This window comes from Schistocerca serialis, chromosome 1 (assembly GCF_023864345.2).
Source record: "Schistocerca serialis cubense isolate TAMUIC-IGC-003099 chromosome 1, iqSchSeri2.2, whole genome shotgun sequence".
NCBI lineage: Eukaryota > Metazoa > Arthropoda > Insecta > Orthoptera > Acrididae > Schistocerca > Schistocerca serialis.
The window spans coordinates 260362966-260386800 of NC_064638.1; the positions used below are offsets into that span (position 1 = coordinate 260362966).

At 37.8% G+C, this 23835-nt stretch overlaps 1 protein-coding gene across 2 annotated transcripts in view; it reads left to right on the top strand.

Moving 5' to 3' along the window:
* LOC126467228 (spermatogenesis-associated protein 22) overlaps window positions 1-18309 on the top strand; it is a 222407-nt gene extending 204098 nt beyond the window's left edge. For both annotated transcript variants that reach the window (XM_050096446.1, XM_050096447.1), the window contains exon 6: window positions 17947-18309. In XM_050096446.1, the coding sequence (XP_049952403.1) occupies window positions 17947-18103 (157 nt within the window). In that variant the 3' untranslated portion in view covers window positions 18104-18309. The remainder of the gene's footprint in view (window positions 1-17946) is intronic.
* Window positions 18310-23835: the final 5526 nt, after the last annotated feature.

Consider the following 23835-nt stretch of genomic DNA (forward strand, 5'->3'; position numbering starts at 1 on the left):
GATTTTGGAACGGAGAAAAATTTTCGCTAAAATTTCGTTCAGAACATCATCTATCAGACGCAGTCTGTTATTTGGTTCTTGTTGATCATTATCAAAGAAAGCAGTAGTGTAAGTAACAACACATGTTTCGCTAATGAGACGACTCCTCTCTATTTTTTATTTGCAAGCGGCGGTAGCGCGCACAAAAGCAAGCCACGCCGCGAGCGGCGACAGGCCGTAAACACGCACTATCAGAATGCGACAAACAATGCATGACACAGTGCAGTAATGCATTTTCAGCTTGGAGTGACGTAAACACCTATAATAAAGAGAACGGCACTTATCAGATCAAAGAAAAATAAGCAATCAATTCAAACCAGACGAAGCACGTGAAAAAGGAAGGATATCCGTATAAATACGGACGGAGCGCGTGACGCGTAGCAATGGCTACCTGGTAAACCGTAACTGCTAAGCTTACGACTCGAACCAAACTACTGCAGCTGTATCGTCATTCATTCGACCTAAATTGTGTCTCATATTACAACTAGACGAACTTCGTTTTGATTTGGAGGTGCGACCTAAAACTTTTCTCTCCCCTTGAATTTCGAGTCTCAAATTTCAGGTGCGGCTTAGATTCGGGAAAAATTTTTTTCCTTGATTTCGAGTCTCATTTTTCAGGTGCGGCTTAGATTCGAGTGCGGCTTAGATTCGAGTAAATACGGTAATCATTAAAGAGGACTATTTCAGCTTCTTGAATATACAACAGCAGATCATTTCTACAAATACATCTGTATTCTGCAAACCATTGTGAAGCGCATGACGGAGCAAATGTCCCATTGTACCATTTATTAGTGCTTTCTGTCGTCCATTCATGAATGAATCATGGGAAGAACGATTGCTTAAATGCCTCGGTGCATGATGTAATTAGTGTAAACTTGTCTTAACGATCCCTACTGAAACAATAAATATGGGGTTGTTATATATTCCTAGATTCGTCACTTAAAGATGGTTCTAGGAATTTTCTAAGTGCATTTTCAGGGGACAGTTTGCTTCTATCTTCATGCACCTGCTAGCTCAGTTCGTTCACATTTTTGTGACACACTATCATGGGTTGAACAATCCTGTGACCATTCATGCTGCCGTCTTTGTATCTGTTCCGTATCCCCTTTTAGTCCTATTTGGTATGGCTTCCACACACTTGAGCAATGTTCTAGGATAGAATGATTGCATTTGACCTAGTATTCTGTCACTTAATTACAGGCTGCACTTGCTTTACCTATGACTGAAACTATGTGATTGTTCCATTTCATGTCCCTACAAATTGTTACACCCAGGTATTTGTATGACTTGACTGATTCCAGCTGTGACTCTTTGGTATTATGGCCATAGGATACTGCATTTTTTCATTTTGTGGTAAGCACAATTTTACATTTCTGGACATTTAAAACAAGTTACCAACCTTTGCATCACTCTGAAATATTATCAAGATCTGATTGAAAACCTGCATAGCTTCTTTCAGACAGTACTTCTTTATAGATACCTGCCTCATTTGCAAAAAGTCTAAGGTTACTATTAATATTGTCTGTAAAGTCTTTAATATACAGCATGAACAGCAAATGTCCCAACACACTCCCCTGGGGCACACACAAAGTTTAACAAGAAAAAGATTGGAGACAACAGTGATACAAGTGGGGAACCCTGTAGTGATTGTTTCACATTCTGAAGATACTGTTTCATAGTGTACTTTCCCTAGGTTTATTAATGTAATGTTTCATATTCTTTTAGTTAGCTAAGGTGAAACTCTATAACCAACAAGATTGCTTAATCACTCCAAGCATGAGAGTACACTGTACCAATATGATCCAAAAAAGGCATGTGCAACAATGTGATTTTTCAGAGGTCATAAGTCAGGTTCTGTTGAACACAGAGATGAGAATGCCAAGCCCTTGCCCTAGTGACAGTTTGTGTACCTACCAGAAGACTGGGCATACTGTAGGTTCCCTACAGTAAAGTGTCAAAATTTAAATGTTACACACTTCCTCCAGCCCAGGCAAATTATGCTTTTTTGTGTTGCATCTGGCGTGGTCTACTGTGGACCTTAGGTGGCTTATAAAAGCATAATTTGTTCGTGGGTAATTCCTGAGAAAACCCTGAAAAACTATGATTTTTGGTTACCAAAAGTTCTGGTTGTGGGTATGGCCACTTCTATTCATGGGTAATCATTGAAATTTTTACCATATGTTCTTAAGGCAATATTCTTGGAGAACCTTCAAACTTTTTTTGATAACATTACCCATTATTGAGATCCAGAGATTTAAAATTACTGTACTTATGCAAATAATATCCAGGCTTAGGCAACAAGGTAGTTTTAAGTGATGTAGTGAACACATGGCAAAGATTCTAGGATAATTGTGAGGGTTATGAGGTTTTCTTTTATTTATTGATCCATTTTCATCTACAGCTGCACAATGTGCAAGACGTATTTGGATTTTTATGTTAATATTAACAATTTTACATATAATATACCTTTGTACATAATAACACACATTAATGTATCAATTAATGATGAATACTTAAACAAATGTTGGCGCTATATACAGAGAGATTATATACAAATGTTCTTCTCTGTGAGACTGCATTGGGTTAACATAGAAAAATTTATTTTTGTAGATATTCATTTACTGTGTAAAAGGAGTGATCAACCTAGTACAACTTCAATTTAGATTTGAAGTGACCATTGTTTTGTATGTGTTTAACGGTATCTGGTGAGGCATTGTATAGTTTGATACTAGGATGGATAAGACTGTTTTGAAATAACTTTGTGTTGGCACTTTGAACATGTACATCCAATTTTTGTCTGGTATCACAGCTGTGTTGTGTGTTTTTGAGTGATGAGTGGTCTTTTCATGATTTGCAAATATCTACTTCTTCCATTATTCTTATAATTTTTTTTCGAATTTTGAATGCTTTGATGGCATCTCCAGAATTTCCCCAGAAAATAATTCCATACCGGGGTTGAGATTGTACGAGTGCATAATATACATATTGAAGAGTGTTTTAGCTGGTACAATTTTTTAATGTACACAACACAAAAACAAGTCGTACTTAATTTTTTGTTCATTTGCTCATTATGTGCTTTCCATTTCAAGTTGTCTTGTAGATGAAGTCCAAGAAATTTGGTACAGGCTGTTTTGGTAATTGTCTGTTCATATAGCTCTACATTGAGTGATATCAAATATTTTGTTTGTGCTGTGTGTATATCCATAGCTACAGTTTTTCCATCGTATATTATTAAGTTATTGTAATCAAAGTAACGTGTTAGCCTGTCAGTGGCTTCCCTTGTGTTTTTTACAAGAGTCTCTTCTGAGTTTCCTGTAATTATATTGCTCGTATCATCAGCAAATTGAAATATTTTACTGCGGTCATGGCTTATGTTTAGATCATTTACATAGAGTAAGAACAGAACTGGACCCATTACTGATCCTTGTGGCACACCATATTTAACAGTCAGTAGCTTGGAATTATATTTCCTAATGACATTATCCCTTTCCTGATCTGTTTCCACATATTGTTCCGTGTTCTTAAGATAAGAGCTGATCCAGTTGTCAGCTGTTACCCTAATGCCAAAATTTTCTAGCCTGTGTAGCAATTTGTCATGATTTATGGTGTCAAATGCCGTTGACAAATCTAAAAATATGCCCATGGTAAGTTTTTTGTTGTCTAAAGCTATCAGCAGTTCTAATAGAAAGGAGTGAACTGCTAATTTGGTTGAATGGCTTGCTCCAAATCCATGTTGGGGTTCTGACAGAATGCCATTATTCTCTCAGAAGTCTGTTGGTCTTTTATAGAAGAGCCTTTCTAATATTTTTGAGAAAACAGACAGAAGTGTGAATGGTCTGTAGTTGGAAATATCATCTTTGTTTCCTTTCTTATACAATGACTTTACTTTTGCTATTTTCAAACAAAGGAAAAGTTCCTGTAGCAAGAGATAGATTACATACGTGAGTTAAGGGCTCAGTAATCAAGTCCCCACATTTCCTTTATAATGAAATAAGGTATATCATCTACGCCTGCAGAGTGTCTCATTTTGAGACTTTTTATTGTAACCTGTACTTCTTCTACTTTTGTTGGGTACAGAAACATTGATTTACTTGTGCCTTTTTTTCCCTGTTTCTGGATGCTGTTTTCTATTGGAGGTCTGTTGTAGTAGTTTCTCCGTTACATTTATAAAATAGTTATTAAACATATTAGCTACTTCCTCTGGGTTATTAATGTTTTTCAAGCCACCCTTTAATTCAGTATTATTAACTCTATTTTTGTCAGATTGGGTTTCTTTCTTTACAACTTGCCAGATTGCTTTGGTTCTATTTGAAGCATTTTATATGTATTTGTCATTGTATCGTTTCTTTGCCTCTTTTATTATTTTATTTAAGATAGATTTATATTTTTTGAAGTAACTATCAAACTCCGGAGTTGTGTTGTAACTTCTAGCAATATTGTGTAAGTACCGTTTTGTAGCACAAGATATCCTTATATCACTAGTAATCCACTTGTTGCATTTAGTGGTTTGAGTTGTTTTGGCTGTCAGTGGAAAAGCAAAATCAAAATAATATTTAAATTTATTCGTGAAGGTCCGAAACTTATCAGAAATGTTTTCATTACTTACACTAGCTCCCACGATTCTTGTTGGAGATAATTCTGGAATGTTTGTACTGCAGCATTACTGAAAGTTCTGCCCAAGTTTGTGCTGCTAACACATAATCTGTTATTTTTACTGTGTTTAACTCATTTTCTTTCAGCCAGTGTTCAGTTAAGCAAAGTATATTAACATATCTTAGTTCAATTGATAGCAAGATTTCCAGCTCTCTTACTTTATTCCTAAGTGACTGTATGTTCTGATGAAGAAGAGTGACCTGGTGAGATTTTAGGTTTTTTCTGATTGTAATTGGTTGACCATTTACCTTTATTGCTGAATTTAAATTATGTGGGAAATCTTCCTTCTCATCTTGAAGTGTGAGTTGGTTTTCTCCATTGGTCATAAGAAAATGTTCTGATGGTGAAAAGGGGCAGTTCTCCGTCTCTTTGGTCATTCTTCTTGTGTGGTTGATGTTGATGTGGTTTCTGTTTTTGCTGCATGGACTGCTACTGGAGGTGTTGTTGATAGGTGCTTTATTTATCTTAAGTTGGTTTTGAGGCCTTTTGGGAATAAAAAGTCTTGCAGATGACATGGTCGCCTTACATTTCTTCTTACTGAAATTGCTGAACTTCCTCCTGTTGCTGGGGTGGTAATAGTTGATTGTTGGTGTTCACTGATACACATAAAATTAGATGTCCTTGGTGGTACTTTTTGAGACATGATCTGCTGTCATCCTTAGTGGGTCTCCTGTAGGTACTGCGACTGGTTTCCAGTGCACAGTTCCTTTTGTTGTATCTTGAATATCTTTGGTTGTGGAACTTGGTTGAGTTGCTATTTTCGGGTTAGATTCTTCTGCTGGTATTATAGCATGGTTTAGTCTATAGTAGTTTTGTTTTGCTGTGTCTCCTTTGAGTGATGAAGGTGTAGTACAGTTTTTTCTTGAAACACCTCATTTATTTTTCATCACTGAGTTGGATAAATCCGTTTTTGCTGTTGATTTTTCTTGTGTTTTCACTCTCATATTTGGTGAAAGGTCTTCATATTGTACAAGGGTAAGTCAATTATTACCTGCAAAGTAGTTATAACATTTTATTGTAATCAAACAGGAAACTTACAAGAATATCATTTTTTGACATAGGCTCCTTGCATTTCAGCACACTTGGTCCATCGCTGTACAAGATCCTGATGCCTTCATAAAAGAAGGTTCTCGGTTGAGCTGCGAGTCAGGAATGCACTGCTTCTTTCAATGCTTCGTCCGAGGCAAATCGATGGCCCCTTGATGCCTGTTTGAATGCACCAAACAAGTGATAGTCAGAAGGGGCAAGATCAGGACTATATGGAGGATAATCCAGTACTTCAAATTTAAGTTTCTGGAGCATTTCAACAGTGTGGGCAGCAGTATGCAGACGGGCATTGTCGTGCAACAATACAACACCTTTTGACAGCAATCCTCAGTGTTTGCTTCAAATTGCAGGCTTTGGCCTGGCAGTAAGCATCTCACTGCAATGTACACTGTTTATTGTTGTGCCCCTTTACCCATTAATGTTCCAGTATTGGGCCTTGTGCACCTCAAAAAACCCTAAGCATCAGTGTTCCTGTGGACAGTTGGGTCTTGAACTTTTTATTGCACGGCGAATGTGGATGTTGCCATTCCAACTCTGGCATTTACTCTCCGGCTCATAATGATGGTTCCATGTTTCATCACCGGTAATGATCCTGTCTAAGAAGTTGTCCCCTTCATTACCATAGCGATACAAATGTTTTTTGCAGATGTCCAAGCGTGTTTGTTTATGTACCACTTTGTGAGTTATTTTGGGACCCATCTTGCACAGACTTTATGAAACCCAAGTCTGTTGTGGATGATTTCGTAGGCAGAACCATGACTAATTTGCAGACAATGTGCCATTTCGCCAATAGTTAATCATCTGTTTGACAAAATCATTTCACTTGAACGCTCAATAGTTTTTTCATTTGTGGCGGTAAATGGTTGTCCGGCTCCTTCATCGTGCATAACACCTGTGGGACCATTTCAGAAGTTTTCAATCCATTTCTAGACACTCTGTTGTGGCAAAACACTGTTCCCGTACTGTACCGAAAGTCTTCAATGACTTTCGGCCCCCGATACGCCTTCCGACCACAAAAAACGGATCACTGAGCATTGCTCTTGTTTGGTGCAAATAGACAGCGGAACAGCCATGTTTAACAGCACGGCAGTGATAACAAAACTAACCTAGCAACTTGAAAATTGCAAAGATACAACAGTAAATAAACAAAACATGTGTCATCAACGTAAAATAACAGTACTACCAAAATAAAAAAAATATAACTAAATTGTGGATAATAATTGACTTACCCTTGTATTGTTGTTAGAGCTGATATTTGCAGTTGGCACCTACTGCTAGCTGTAAATGTCTACATAATTTCTCTTTGCCTTCCATTTGCAAGTGAAGTCCATGCTTTGTATATTCGCTTCTGCTGAGGAATGTATTGAAGTCCATTACCATTGTTGTTGTTGTTGTTGTTGTTGTTGTTGTGGTCTTCAGTCCTGAGACTGGTTTGATGCAGCTCTCCATGCTACTCTATCCTGTGCAAGCTTCTTCATCTCCCAGTACCTACTGCAACCTACATCCTTCTGAATCTGCTTAGTGTATTCATCTCTTGGTCTCCCTCTACGATTTTTACCCTCCACGCTGCCCTCCAATACTAAATTTGTGATCCCTTGATGCCTCAGAACGTGTCCTACCAACCGATCCCTTCTTCTGGTCAAGCTGTGCCACAAACTTCTCTTCTCCCCAATCCTATTCAATACTTCCTCATTAGTTATGTGATCTACCCATCTAATCTTCAGCATTCACCACATTTCGAAAGCTTCTATTCTCTTCTTGTCCAAAGTATTTATTGTCCATGTTTCACTTCCATACATGGCTACAATCCATACAAATACTTTCAGAAATGACTTCCTGACACTTAAATCTATACTCGATGTTAACAAATTTCTCTTCTTCGGAAACGCTTTCCTTGCCATTGCCAGTCTACATTTTATATCCTCTCTACTTCGACCATCATCAGTTATTTTCCTCCCCAAATAGCAAAACTCCTTTACTACTTTAAGTGTCTCATTTCCTAATCTAATTCCCTCAGCATCACCTGACTTAATTCAACTGCATTCCATTATCCTGATTTTGCTTTTGTTGATGTTCATCTTATATCCTCCTTTCAAGACACTGTCCATTCCGTTCAACTGCTCTTCCAAGTCCTTTGCTGTCTCTGACAGAATTACAATGTCATCAGTGAACCTCACAGTTTTTATTTCTTCTCCATGGATTTTAATACCTACTCCGAATTTTTCTTTTGTTTCCTTTACTGCTTGCTCAATATACAGATTTAATAACATCGGGGAGAGGCTACAACCCTGTCTTACTCCCTTCCCAACAACTGCTTCCCTTTCATGCCCCTCGACTCTTATAACTGCCATCTGGTTTCTGTACAAATTGTAAATAGCATTTCGCTCCCTGTATTTTACCCCTGCTACCTTTATAATTTGAAAGAGAGTATTCCAGTCAACATTGTCAAAAGCTTTCTCTAAGTCTACAAATGCTAGAAATGTAGGTTTACCTTTCCTTAATCTTTCTTCTAAGATAAGTTGTAAGGTCAGTATTGCCTCACGTGTTCCAGTATTTCTACAGAATCCAAACTGATCTTCCCCGAGGTCGGCTTCTACCAGTTTTTCCATTCGTCTGTAAAGAATTCGTGTTAGTATTTTGCAGCTGTGGCTTATTAAACTGATTGTTCGGTAATTTTCACATCTGTCAACACCTGCTTTCTTTGGGATTGGAATTATTATATTCTTCTTGAAGTCTGAGGGTATTTCACCTGTTTCATACATCTTGCTCACCAGATGGTAGAGTTTTGTCAGGATTGGCTCTCCCAAGGCCGTCAGTAGTTCCAATGGAATGTTGTCTACTCCGGGGGCCTTGTTTCGACTCAGGTCTTTCAGTGCTCTGTCAAACTCTTCACGCAGTATCATATCTCCCAATTCATCTTCATCTACATTCTCTTCCATTTCTATAATATTGTCCTCAAGTATAACCTTGTTGTATAGACCCTCTATATACTCCTTCCACCTTTCTGCTTTCCCTTCTTTGCTTAGAACTGGGTTTCCATCTGAGCTCTTGATGTTCATACAAGTGGTTCTCTTATCTCCAAAGGTCTCTTTAATTTTCCTGTAGGCAGTATGTATCTTACCCCTAGTGAGATAAACCTCTACATCTTTACATTTGTCCTCTAGCCATCCCTGCTTAGCCATTTTGCACTTCCTGTCAATCTCATTTTTGAGACGTTAGTATTCCTTTTTGCCTGCTTCATTTACTGCATTTTTATATTTTCTCCTTTCATCAATTAAATTCAATATTTCTTCTGTTACCGAAGGATTTCTACTAGCCCTCGTCTTTTTACCTACTTGATCCTCTGCTGCCTTCACTACTTCATCCCTCAAAGCTACCCATTCTTCTTCTACTGTATTTCTTTCCCCCATTCCTGTCAATTGTTCCCTTATGCTCTCCCTGAAACTATGTACAACCTCTGCTTCTTTCAGTTTATCCAGGTCCCATCTCCATAAGTTCCCATCTTTTTGCAGTTTCTTCAGTTTTAATCTACAGGTCATAACCAATAGATTGTGGTCAGAGTCCACATCTGCAACTACTGAAAAGGCTGCTGCCCCTCTTCAGGAACCACACGTTTGTCTGGCCTCTCAACAGATACCCCTCTGTTGCGGTTGCACGTACGGTACGGCTATCTGTATCGCTGAGGCACGCAAGCCTCCTCACCAACGGCAAGGTCCATGGTTGATGGGGGAGGTCCATTACCATTACATGCTCATAATTTTTGCAGTGCTCATTGAGAATTTGTTTGCAGCCTAGATTCTGTTGTTCAGTTTTGGCACATCGTACCTGTACGGAATTGTGCACAAGATTACTTTTGTGTGAATTGTCTTTTGAAGAGAATCTGTTAAGGCACTTTTGAAATCCACAAATTTCTTTAGGATGTCGTTTGTTCTACCTAGAGTGATGACACTGTCATTTTTCGTATATTCTTTCATCTTCCTGTCTATGTTACAAACCACATCCTTTAACTGAGCATTAGGTTTTATAACAGAAGAGATGTAGTGTTTTTGATTTTGAAAACTGATCATAATTTTTGCACAGTGACGACCATGACCGTCAGAAAGTATTAATACCTTCTGACTCTTGTTTTCACTGTGTATCATTTTTTGGGGCACTGGTCGATCACTGTTTTTACAGTTTTCATTTGTATTAATGCTGTTATTTTTATCAGGGTGATTCATAACACAAGCACTTGAGTCCCTCGCTGCAGTACTTTTGCTTCTGGTCCCTTCACTCTGCTTTTCTTTCTCACTGGTTACAGTTTTTGTAGATTTTGTTTTGAGTGGTGCACTCGATTTCAGATAACCTAACAGTTCAGTATTTTCATTTTGAAGTTTCGTTATATCACTCTTTAAAGTATGAATCACTCATTGCATACTTATCACAGAACACGATAAAAATGTACTAAGAAGCATTGAGCGGAAAATACTACGCAAAATCTATGCACCAATAAGGGAGGCAGAAGGCTGGAGAATACTCTACAATGCCGAATTACAAGAGTAAATACAAGGCAGGGACATAGTAAAATTTGTCAAATCACACCGAATACGATGGCTAGGACACTTTGAGAGAATGACGGAGGATAGAATTCCAAAGAAAATGGTGAAAAGTATGATCCATTCAGTTAGGTGAAAAGGGAGACCTAGAAGAAGATGGATTGACGAGGTAATAATGGATATCACCAAATGGGAGTCCAGGGGTGGAAAAGAGCAGCAAATAACCGAGAAGTGTGGAGGAAGATTGTTGAAGAAATCAAGGGCTGCAGCGCTACTGAAGAAGAAGAAGAAGATATTTTCACTTTCAATGGCTGTATTTTCGTGAGGTAGAACATTGTGCACATCACACTCATAAGCCATTTGATTTGACTTCATAGACATACCGGTATTCACTATTTCTAGAATGACTTTCTGGATACTTGAGTGATAATATTATGCACAACACATTTACGATTGCAGTAATCACTGATTTTTACGCATGTCATACATTTTTTGATCAATTTACTTTTATATTTTTAGACCTAACACACTCGCAATTTACACTGTCCACCACGGTACATGTACATGTCAACAAAAAAAACTATGCTTTCAGTCAGCATTTTTTTCTACCATTAAAACTTTATGATGCTCTATCTCTGTATAATTGGCACTTCATACTTGTATGAAGATGCAGTAATAATAATAATAAAAAAGAAAAAGAAAAAGCACTGAAAAGGGTCTTAACATGCCTTAAAAGAACATAAAATTACTGCTAGGAATTCAGTAAACTTTTTGTAATACTATTTTTAGTCTTGTAACTTACAAATCAGAAGCCTGGTGTTTTCGATGAACTGTGATCACTGAGTGAAGTATACAGGAAAAATGTAAAACAAACGATTTTGTGTTAAGCTCGTATCATGCATGATTCTTTGTTGCTTACACATGTCAAAATATATAAATGTGTCGAAGTATGTAAATAAACTATGGTACCAGCTTCCTCAATCTTCACTCTGCCATCCTCAACAGAATTTTGGTATGGGAACATATTCACACTTTTATGTGCTGAAAGAGAGTGGCAGAGAGACAGCAGCAGTAAAACAGAAAGAGAGATGGGTGGAGATAGTAGCTGTGGGAATAAAAGACAGAGGTGACAGTGGAAATGAAAAATACAGATGAATGGAGACTGTACATTAAGATTGGTGGTCTAGACCCTCCCAGACTGGCGGACTTACACATAGGTGTAGGTGAGGGTGCAATTTTGACCAAAATTTTAAACACTTTGATGTAGTGTAAACATAAGTTAGAGGCCCCAGAATTTTTGAGCTTCCGAGCTCTGGTGGAGACAGGGAAAGTGAGGAAGAAAGGCAAAAGGAGACGGTGTAAGTGAGAGAGGAGACAGTGGCAATGGAATATAGTGTAAATCTATTTGAGAAAAAAGAGACTGTGGGTGAGAGACATATATAGATTGTGGCAGTGAGAGGGAGACGTTGAGTATGAAGGCTTAACTACACAGAGAGAGACTGCGCTAAAGGATTTAGAATGTTATGTGTTAAAAGAGCATTAATATATTTGCATCCCAAAATTTTTAGTGAGGAATGTGGAATAAGCATTGAGGTGAAAATACGTGTTTAATTCCAGAGGTACGCATAAAACATCATCCGAAATTGCGCTAAATGCATTTTCTGAAAATTATTTCGAGCAGTTAGTTCTTGAGCGACACGAATAGTAAACGGTTGTGAAAACACACTTGACCTCTTAGCAACAAATAATCCTGAGTTGATGCTGTTGTTGTTGTGGTCTTCAGTCCAGAGACTGGTTTGATGCAGCTCTCCATGCTACTCTATCTTGTGCAAGCTTCTTCATCTCCCAGTACCTACTGCAACCTACACCCTTCTGAATATGCTTAGTATATTCATCTCTTGGTTTGCCTCTATGATTTTTACCCTCCACGCTGCCCTCCAATACTAAATTGGCGATCCCTTGATGCCTCAGAACATGTCCTACCAACTGATCCCTTCATCTAGTCAACTTGTGCCACAAATTTCTCTTCTCCCCAATTCTATTCAATATCTCCTCATTAGTTATGTGATCCACCCATCTAATCTTCAGCATTCTTCTGTAGCACAACATTTCGAAAGCTTCTATTCTCTTCTTGTCTAAACTATTTATCGTCCATGTTTCACTTGCTTCTACCAGTTTTTCCATTCTTCTGTAAAGAATTCAAGTTAGTATTTTGCAGCCATGACTTATTAAACTGATAGTTCGGTAATTTTCACATCTGTCAACACCTGCTTTCTTTGGGATTGGAATTATTATATTCTTCTTGAACTCTGAGGGTACTTCGCCTGTCTCATACATTTTGCTTACCAGATGGTAAGGGTTTTGTCAGGACTGGCTCTCCCAAGGCTGTCAGTAGTTCTAATGGAATATTCTCTACTCCCGGGGACGTAGGTGATAACGAGCATCAAAATGGATACAGGGATTAGTGAACACAGGGTTGACATAGTAAAATTGAATATTGTAACCCACAAACCCTCCAAAAATAAACAAACAATATACCTATTCATAAAAGCAGATAAAAATTCACTTGACACCTTCCTAAGAGACAATCTCCACTTCTTCCAAATTAACAATATAAGTCTAGACCAGGTGTCGCTTGAATTAAAGAAATAGTATTGGCAGCAATTGAGGAGAGATTTATGCCAAATACGTAAACAAACAATGGAGCTGACCCTCCTTTGTACATAAAACGGGTCAGAACACTGTTGCAGAAACAATGAAACAAATGCGCCAAAATTAAACAGATTCAGAATCCTCAAGATTGGCGATCTTTTGCAGAAGCTCGAAATTTAGTGCTTATAATGGTCTCCACAACAAAACTTTGTCTCAAAACCTGGCAGAAAATCCAAAGAGATTCTGGTCGTATGTGAAGTACTTTAGCGGCAAGAAACAATCAATGCCTTCTCTGCACGATAGCAATCGAGATACTATTGAGGACAGTGCTGCCAAAGCTGAGCTGCTAAACACAACCTCCCAAAATGCCTTCACAAAAGAAGACGAAATAAATATACCAGAATTCTAATCTAGAACAGCTGCCAACATGAGTAACGTAGTAGTAAATATCCTTGGAATAACAAAGCAACTTAAATCACTTAATAAAAGCAAGTCTTCTGGTCCAGACTGTATACCAGTTAGGTTCCTTTCAGATTATGCTGATGCAATAGCTTCGTGCTTAACAATCATATACAACTGTTCTCTCGACAAAAGATCCGTACTGGATAGTTGCACAGGTCAAACCAATGTTCAAGAAAGGTAGCAGGAGTAATCCACTAAGTTACAGGCCCATATCATTAACATTGATATGCAGTAGTATTTTGGAACATATATTGTGTTCGATCATTATGAATTACCTTGAAGGAAATGATCTGTTGACACACAGTCAACATGGATTTAGGAAACATCATTCTTGTGAAACCCAACTAGCTCGCTACTGGCAGAAAGTGTTGAGTGCTATTTACAAGGGATTTCAGATTGATTTCCAGAAGGCTTTTGACACTGTACCACACAAGCAGCTTGTAGTGAAACTGCGTGCTTATGGAATATCGTCTCAGTTATGTGACTGGATTGGTGACTTCCTGTCAGAGAGGTCACAGTTCATAGTAATTGACGGAAAGTCATTGAGTAAAATAGAAGTGATTTCCGGTGTTCCCCAAGGTAGCGTTATAGACCCTTTGCTATTCCTTATTTATATAAACGATTTAGGAGACAATTTGAGCAGCCGTCTTAGGTTATTTGCAGATGAGGCTGTCATTTATTGACTAATGAAGTTGTCAGAAGATCAAAACAAATTTCAAAACAATTTAGAAAAGATTTCTGTATGTTGCAAAAATTAGCAATTGTCCCTAAATAATGAAAAGTGTGAGATCACTAAAAGGAATTCGTGCTAAAAGGAATTCGTTAAACTTTGGTTACGTGATAAATCAGTCAAATGAAAAGGCTGTAAATTCAACTAAATACCTAGGAATAAATATTACAAACAACTTAAATTGGAAGGAATACATAGAAAATGTTGTGGATAAGGCTAACCAAAGACTGCATTTTATTGGCAGGACACATAGAAAATGTAACAGATCTACTAAGGAGACTGCCTACACTTCGCTTGTCCGTCCCCTTTTAGAATACTACTGCGTGGTGTGGGATCCCTACCAGACGGAATGGATCATAAAAGTTCAAAGAAGGGCAGCACATTTTGTATTATTGCAAAATAGCGGGGGGAGAGTGTCACTGAAATGATACAGGATTTGGGATGGGCATCATTACAAAACAGGAGTTTTTCGCTACGGCGGAATGTTTTCATGAAATTCTAATCACCAACTCTCTCCTCCAAATGCAAAAATATTTTGTTGACATTGACCTACGTAGGGAGAAACGATCACCATGATAAAATAAGGGAAATCAGAACTTGTACGGAAAGTTACAGGTGTTCGTTCTTTCCACGTGCTATACAAGATTAGAGTAATAGAGAATTGTGAAGGTGGTTCGATGAACCCTCTGCCAGGCACTTAAATGTGATTTGCAGAGTATCCATGTAGATGTAGATGTAGAGGGAGCTGGTTCCACACGTTTTCGCTTAGATGTCTAAAGAGGAAAACATATTAGCTTTGTTTGTGCTCCCACAATCAAATGCCACTATCATACGACAGAAAATTCGTCATTACTGTAGCGGCCCATACGTAAATGTTGCTTTGCGGTCATTCCACATCACATGGCCCAGTCTTGAAAATCATCCCCACCTGACCATCTGCAATTTTAATGAAATTTTACAGAGATGTTCCCTATAGAGCACATTCAAGTTATGCAAGATTGTACAAAATAATCAAGTTTTTAAGAGGCATTCAGTAGATGGCTGCAAAAGGTAATGTTAGTTCTCTGACAGTTTTGGCTGAATTTAACATGCATCAAAATTGAAACTAATAGTAATCCAAAATAGATATTTGGATCAGATGCACACTTTTGATGCTATTCACAAAAATTCCAAGGTTGTGTCATCCACCATTTTCACGTTAACAAGAGGTCAAAGTTAAGAGAAACAATTTGAGAATTTTTCAACAATTTGTGCTACAATAAGCTTTGAACGAACTGCTTATACTATAATATTTCCACAAAGATATTGCCCATTATTAACTGTACTGAGCTACAACAGTTATTTGTGAGTACTGTATAACTTATTAACATGCAAACATCTCATCAAAAACCTTTGCACCAACTTTGTGCGTGAATTGACATCATATTGCTGTTTATTACTGTCTGTTTTTGTCAGTAGTTAGAGAAGATGGTTTTATACTGAGAAAGGCTTTGTTTGTTTTGGTGCTGCTCTGGATAAGGTGTAAAAAATTAGTTTGAAAGTACTACTATCAAAAATTTGCATGTTGTTGTTATATTTTATGATTGATAGATTTTTGTTATTTTTAGGTGGTGTAATTATGTATATTTGCCCATATTTTTACTTCTGTCTGTATATGATCATAACTAGTAAAATGATAATGGTTAGTGGCTGCCACTAACAATTAATACAAAGCACATCTTAGCTAGTGTGTCTTGTATCTGGAAACAAGTATGCATAGATGTGGCTAATACTTGAAAAAGTGCATTTGTAATGATCTATAGGTGAGTGGTGGTCTGAACTTTCTGAATTATGACTAAGATACCAGTCATTTTTGCATTCAAGGACATAGTTGTGAAGCCTTCAATAAAAATAGCGTGCGTGGGGCGGGGTGGGGTAGGGGGAGGGGTCAGCTGCATGTTGTACCACAAGCACCTATAATTAAAATTATTTATTACATGACAGATAGAACCATATGATGGCCTGGACTTACTGTGTTGCACAACGGATCGTTTGGGCAGTTCAGGATAGCCATCTGGCCTTTCTTTCTAGTAACTGTAAAGAAAGGACTCGATTCAGATAATGATACTGAATGAATTATAACCTGATCCATAAGACTGCCCTGTAACTATACTCTAGTTATGACCTTTGAACAGATCAGTTGATGTGGTTCTATCACCAATCCTTCCTTCTATCACGAATCCTTTCTTTTAAGACTGTTTGAATTCTTTCAAAAACAAAGCTGCAATACCTTTGGAGGGAGGGGAGGGGTGGATTACATGCTCTGGGTGAAGCAAGAACAGGTGAATAAAGAAAGCTAACAAGATGCAGAGTCTTACCAGGCCAAGTACTGTGCTCTATATGCCAAAATGAGTTCCACATGAAACTTGCTGCCAAAATGAGTTTCACAAGAAACTTTCTGCTCTGTTGTTTTCCTTGAAGGCTTCGGGTGTGGAAGGTGATGGACAAATGGAAACTATTGAGAGGGTCAACTCATGTTTGTCAAGTCTTGGTCATTCTCTTCTGAAATGTTAAAAACTCTCAAATGAAGGTTCACAAGGCTACATAAAGCTTTGGTTTTGTCAAGTACAAATTTAAATGTATTGTCAGGTTGCCATTTCTGATGAGCTTAAGCCAGATATAATACAGAAAATGTGAAATGATCAACAGTGTTGAAGCTGTGTTATGATAAGAAAGAGAGAGAGCGCAATGAGTTTTTACAAATGGTAAAATTTGCAAATGTTGACACTTGCTCTAAAATGTGGTTGAATGGTCAAAAAACTGAGAAAGTATAAACAGTTGGTAGTTCCATTGGTAATGCCTGGCAAGAAGAAAGGAAAAGTCCTTTCTGATGACATAAAAATCAGTGTTTTAGTTTTCATGTAGGACAATGAATTTATCCAGAATGAAAATGCAGTAAGTGGATCATTACTTTTTTTTTAATCAAAAAGCTATACTTCATAGTCTGATTAAATAATATAGCTACAAAAACAAGGTTATTGTGCTTGTTATAGAAAATGTACTTGTTGAAATGATGGTTTGCAAATGTTGGACAGTAGGATTTTCAAGCTCATTCTTTAATGTAATCTAGAGTGTCTCCAAAACAAACTGACCTTTCAATACCCATTCTTTCTAATGAAACAAAAATAGTGAAAATGTGAGGTGCTTATGATTAGTAATGATATCAAAATGTGCACAAATTTCATGCAAAACTATTTGATGGATGTTTATAACAATTTCTATATGTTTATAACAATTTCTAGAATACTCACAAATAACTTTTGTAGTTCAGTAGAACTGACAGCATGTAACTTCTCTGATAAAGGGCATTCCTCTGACTTTATTTGCCCAAACATTATTGCAGTTACAAAATGACATAAAAATTGTTGCAATTGATTTTTTCTCAACTTTTGCCACATGTAGAATGAAAATTGTGAGTGATACAGCCTTGAAACTTTAGTAGTGTGAAGAGCACAAAAATCTGCGAATCTGATCCAAATATATCCTTTTGACCACTAAGACTTTCATCTTTAAACCATCTTAAATTTTGTCAAAACTGTCAAGAGCTCACATAACATTTTACATCCCTTCACTGAAGCTCTCATTAAACCACAAATGATTTTGTTTTTTGAGTTCAATTTTGCACAGCTTTATTTTATTCTGTAAGGAACATCTGAACAAAATTTCATTCAGTTTGGAGATTGTTAGATGGGTACCAATGGTCCACATTGTGTAATGAACTATAGGTTATTTACTGCACTTACAGTGATATGTATGCAATACTGATATTGTTTTTTTACTTTTTCAAAGGTGTGTGGGGTGGTTTATTGGAAAAACAAAGATGCAGATTGTGTCAGTGCGAGAGGTGACCCCTGCAGAAAGATCCACTATACAAAGACTTGGATTTATATCTCAAAGAGCAGCTCAGAATATATTTGATAATTACAACAAGAATGCTCAGAAGTGAAACTCTCAGTTGGACCCTGTCAATGCTAAGTTCTTAAAGTGTATCTTTTGTAATTATACGTTCGCTAGTCAAACATTTTGCTTCTTCATTGCCTTAATGTCGTTAACATTACATGTTCAAGCAGAATTAGTTTGCATTCAAGCATAATTAGTATGCTTCATCAAGGTCATATTTTAAATGAAAAATAATCTCTTTGCACTTTCAAAAGTGTGACATATATTACAAATTGTTAAAAATTGATCACTTTTCCATAAAATAGTTATGGATTTATTCATTTCATCTTTATCCAAAATGTATCACCAATAAAAATGAAGTTTCTTAACACTAGATGATTTTTTACGAAAATGTTTGCCATGTTGCTCCTATATAAAGAAAATGGATCTGTGTCTTTGGGATGTGGAACACAGTCATCTTTGGCCACATAAGAGGGAAGACTGCTTGTAACATAATGATGTGCATTATTGTGCTGTATCAGGCATTGTTGTGGTATGAATGACATTTTATTGACTGTGTCTATCTGGATTATCAAAACTGATGTGTAAGAGTTTCTGGTAGGAACTTAACCCTAACGGTACCAATGGGATGGGGGAATGGAGGAGGGACTTCATGCCCACCTTTTGTAAATATTGCAATATAATTATGTACTTCATTTTTATAAAGTATGAAGAAAACATTTGTTTTGAGTTATACGAGGTGCGACAATAAAGCAATGAGACTGATTTTCTTTGCAAGATGTGGCAACCCTGCAGGCATGCGTAGGCACAATATCTTTGACCTTGGTCTATAAGGTGCTTCTAGTCCAAGAAGCACATCGATGCAACTGCTCAGTCGTGAGTTGTGCTGTAATAAGTTAACACGTGTTTGTGTCTCTCGTCATGGAAATGGAACTGCATAATATTGCGCAATGGTATGCCATTCATTTCCTTTTGTGTTAAATTGGGTGAAAACGCGACAACAACTTATGGTAAGCTTCAGAAGGGTTTTGGAGCGGAGGTTATGTTAAGAGCTCAAGTTTTTCGTTGGCATAAAATGTTTAGTGAAGGCAGAGCTAATGTTGAAGATGAAGACCACAGTGGATGACCATCAACCTCACAGACAGATGTCAACTTTGCCAGAGAATTGTTCATAAAGAGTGGGTGCCTCCTGGACAAACAGTTAACCAATATTACTACAAAGAAAATTTAGGAAGACTTTGTAAAAGAGTTCTTCGTGTCTGTGCCTACATTGCTGATAATTGGATTCTGCATCATGATAATGTGCCATCCCATACTGCTCTGTTAATACAGCAGTTTTTAACCTCAAAACAAATTTCAATATTACCACAGCCACCTTATTCACCAGATATCGCTCCGTGCGACTTTCTAATGCAGAGTTCAAGTGTCACCATTTTCAAACAACACAAGATGTCCAAAAAGCTGTGATGAGGGTCTTGGAGGATATTACAGAAGATGAGTTACAGAAATGTTACCATTAGTGGGAGAAGTGCTGGAAAAAGTGTGTGCAATCAGAAGGGAAGTACTTTGAAGGAGACAACACTAAACTTGACTAGAACAGTAAGCAACTTTTTTTTTTTTTTTTCACATCAGTCTCATTACTTTAGTGTCTCACCTTGTATATAATCAAAAAATTAAAATCTAAGTGATGTGTAGTTGTAGAAATGACTTTTCATAATGAATATCGTATTCACTATTTTCAGCTTATGGATCCTTCGTACACATCAGTAAATCTTTAAAAAGTATGTCGTTAATAGCAGGGAAAAACAATTATATTGGTAGTATACATTATGAAGAAGGATTTGGTGCTGCTAGAGTTAGTGTTGAAAAACATGAAGAAGGAAACACTCATCATCCACAAAGAAAGCAAAAATCTGTTGTGGAGAACTAAGGTTATATTGTTTTTAGCAAGAATGGAACATGACACCCTTAAGTGAATGATACACTTTAATACTGTTGCATGGAACACACATCAGTGATGCACACAAAGCCAAAGCATAGACAGAAAGCAAATAATACACACTTGTAGAGCAGAGAGGCTTCGCAGAACACAAAAATGGGTGCCACAGTAGGAGGGAACTACAAACACAGCAGAGTTTGATTTATTTCTTTCAGTACAATGCTGCTAATATAAAGGTCATCAGAAATGAAGCCTTATCTTGGACAGTACTGAAGGAGGAAACAGCCCAAGACCTCCTTCAATTAACCACAACTGTATTTACATGAAATGATTGAAGGAAGTCATGAAAACCTCCATCAGGATGCTACAACAGAGATTAAGCTTCACTCCCCTCCAAGACACTCCACTATTTTAACCATAGCAGCATGTGACTAAGTATTGTCTCCACAGTTGAGTTATTTTAACCTCTAGTTCTGGCAAGCCAGGTGAGTTCCAGATTGTGCTGGCTTGTGTGCCTGCAGTATGATAAACATAAAGCCACTTTTTTTTTCTCCCTGCTTTGGTCAGGTTTTAGAAACTGTTGCACATACTGTATCTGAATGTTTCTCATGCAAAGTTACGAAGACAGTATCATGTTACTGTTTCTACATCATTTCCAAAGCATGCACTGTTATTGTGACAATATTCTCTCACAGTGTCAGCTGCTGCTTAATTTGTAGCACATAAATTAAACTAATAATATTGAAAAGTTCACTACATTTTGAGCCGCCTCTCTTGAACTGAAAACTTGTGACTGGAATACTTTTTTAAAAAAGTTTTTTTGCCGCTTTTATTTTTTATTGCAATTTTGACATTTGTGACATTTTCAAGGATAAGATTTATATTCAGACACAGAAATAGGTTAAAAATAATGTTGCTGAAGGACTATGTTACTATTGATGATAAAGTAGTAGGTAGTCATTGGTTGTTATGAATGAAATCAGTAGATTTGTAACAATATTGTGAAAAGGAAAATCGCTTCTCATGATAGAGCAGAGACGCTGAGTTGCAGATAGGCACAATGAAAAAACTGTCAAAATTAGACGACAAACACACACATACACACTCGCACAAATGCAACTCACTCACACACACACAACTGCAGTCTCGGGCAACTGAGGCGACACTGCGAGCAACAGCACCAGTGCATGATGGGACTGGCGACTGGGTGGTGGTAAGGAGGAGGCTGAGGCCGGGAGTGGGAGGGATAGTAGGGTAGGGGTGGCAGATAGTGACATGCTGTTGGACGGTGCACAGGGACGAGGTGGAAACAGGGTGGGGCAGCTATGTGCACTCGGGAGGTTAGTAGGGGGCAGCAGAGAGGGGGGGAAGGGGGGATAGCAGAAAAGGACAGAACTAAAATGACTGGGTGTGATGGAGGAATGAAGGCTGTGTGGCTTACACGAATGTAGGAAAGTTCCCGCCTGTGTAGCTCAGAAAAGCTGGTGTTGGTGGGAAGTATCCATATGGCACAGGCTGTGAAGCAGTAATTGAAATGAAGGGTATCATGTTTGGCAGCGTGTTCGGCAACAGGGTGGTCCACTTGTTTCTTGGCCACAGTTTGTCAGTGGTCACTCATGTGGACAGACAGCTTGTTGGTTGTCATGCCCACATAGAATGCAGCACAGTGGTTGCAGCAGAGCTTGTAGATCACATAACTGGTTTTACAGATAGCCCTGCCTTTGATTGGATAGGTGATGTTTGTGACCAGACTGGAGTAGAGTGGTGATGGGAGGATGTATAAGACTGGTCTTGCATCTAGGTCTATTACAGGGGTATGAACCGTGAGATATGGGGTTGGGAGCATGTAGAAGGTGGGAGTGCGGAGGGTGGTAGGAGTGAACAGAGAGATGGACTCTGGGGAGAGGTTCTGGGATGGGCCTAACGATTAGAGATGTGACTGGATATCCTGCTGGATTTCTGGAATGTGTCTGTCTATTTGTTGTGTCTATCTGAGACTCAGCATCTCCTCTATATGGTGAGTAGCAACTTTCCTTTTACAATATTGTTGCATTCCATCCTGGATTTTCCATTGCTTGATCAATAGATGTGCTATTAGTGTGCACATGGAAGGAATATTTCAGCTTTCTAAATCACACATGTATTCCAGTTACAAGTTTTCAATTCAAGAGAGGCAGCTCGAAATGTAGTGAACTTTTTATGTCATTAGATATATTTATGTACCAATGGATGCATTGGAAATGATGTTGAAACAGTAACAATAGCTTTGGTTGACGAGTTTGATTGTGAAGTAACAATTCATTAAGGCAGTATTATATCACAAATAGGTAAATTAATAACTATTATGAGCTATCAGTTGAAGGTTTCACATTTATTTGTGTTTTTTTCGTAAAAAGAAAGAAATTCATGGGTGTGAATTTTGTACGAAATTTTGTTTACATTATCGTAAACTCTAAGTTACATGATTATTTCAATAAAGTACAGTTTTTCTTGTTAGTATATTCTTACATGCTATCCATTTGATTGTCTAGTAAGCAACCAAAGCAAAAAGTTGAAATAGTGTAGGCTCAGTTCTCTGTTTACTTTTGTTTCATCACATAAACAATACAGATTTAATCTTTTCTATTTCTCCAGTTCTTTTGAATTAGTATCCAAAGTTTAGGCCTAAACTTTCTAAGAAATATAGTATATTAATTGAGAAGTCTAGGAAGTTGTTCTTGTTTACTTTAGACTAAAACTAAAATTTGTTTGCCATGAGTGAGAAGTGTATAACTTGCCGTAGGATTCTTAGTTATGGTGTGTCTTGTGAGGGCTCTTGCAATTTCTTTCATGTGAGTGACTGTTATGGCGTGGGAATTGGGGAAATAAACAAGGCTCATTGGTTGTGTAGGATTAGCTGTAGAGATAGGAAAATAGTGGAACATGAGGAGAAGATTGCTGCCTTTCAGATGGAACTAGATAAGGTGAAACAAGATCTGGAAAGGTTAAGGGGGAGAAGGAAAAAGAGAGGTTGAAAGTGACAAAAAGTTATAGAAGAAATAGGAATAGGATTTTTTCAGAGAGTGTTGTTGTCAATGTGGAAAACACGTTTGATCTGTTGTCACCACTGGAAAGTGATGAGCCACAAGTAGATGCAGGAGTAGACAGAACACAAAAAACTTTCAAAAAGAGTTTGAGAAGTAAGAACTCAGAAAAAGTTGTGAATAAGAGGAAAGTTTTGTTGTTAGAACATGCACATGGTAGAGGTGTTGGCCAACTGTTGCAGGATGAACTAGCGACAGGTAGCCAGGTCACAAGTTTTTTTAAACCTAGTGCAATTCTGGATCAGGTGATAGAGGATGTATATTCACTTTGCAAAGACTCCACAAAGGAAGACTCCATGGTAGTAATGGGTGGGGTGGGCAGCAACATAGACAGGGGCCCTAATTATTCAATTGAGGGTGACCTTGTACAGATAGCTTCAGCTATGAGGCGTACTGGTGTTGGGTTTGTATCTGTTCTGAGCACCATGACCAGCCTCATTTGAACCCTTCTGTTAAGAGAGTTAATTTAGAGGTGGAACGGCTGCTTGGATCACATGTGGGGTCTCTTAGCGGTGTAGTTCCTGTTGACTCTAACAGTAGATGGGACTATACTAGACATGGCTGTCACCTTAACAGGAAAGGGAAGGAAAAACTTTGTGGCTAATAGCAAATAACGTAAGGGGTGGACACTATCACAAGTGGCAAAGTACATGTGGTTAAAAGTGACAGAACAGTGTTTTTTTTTTTTTTTTTTTTTTTTTTTTTAGGGTAGGGATGGCAGAGGCGAAAGGAATTCAGAGACAGGCTGAAATGACA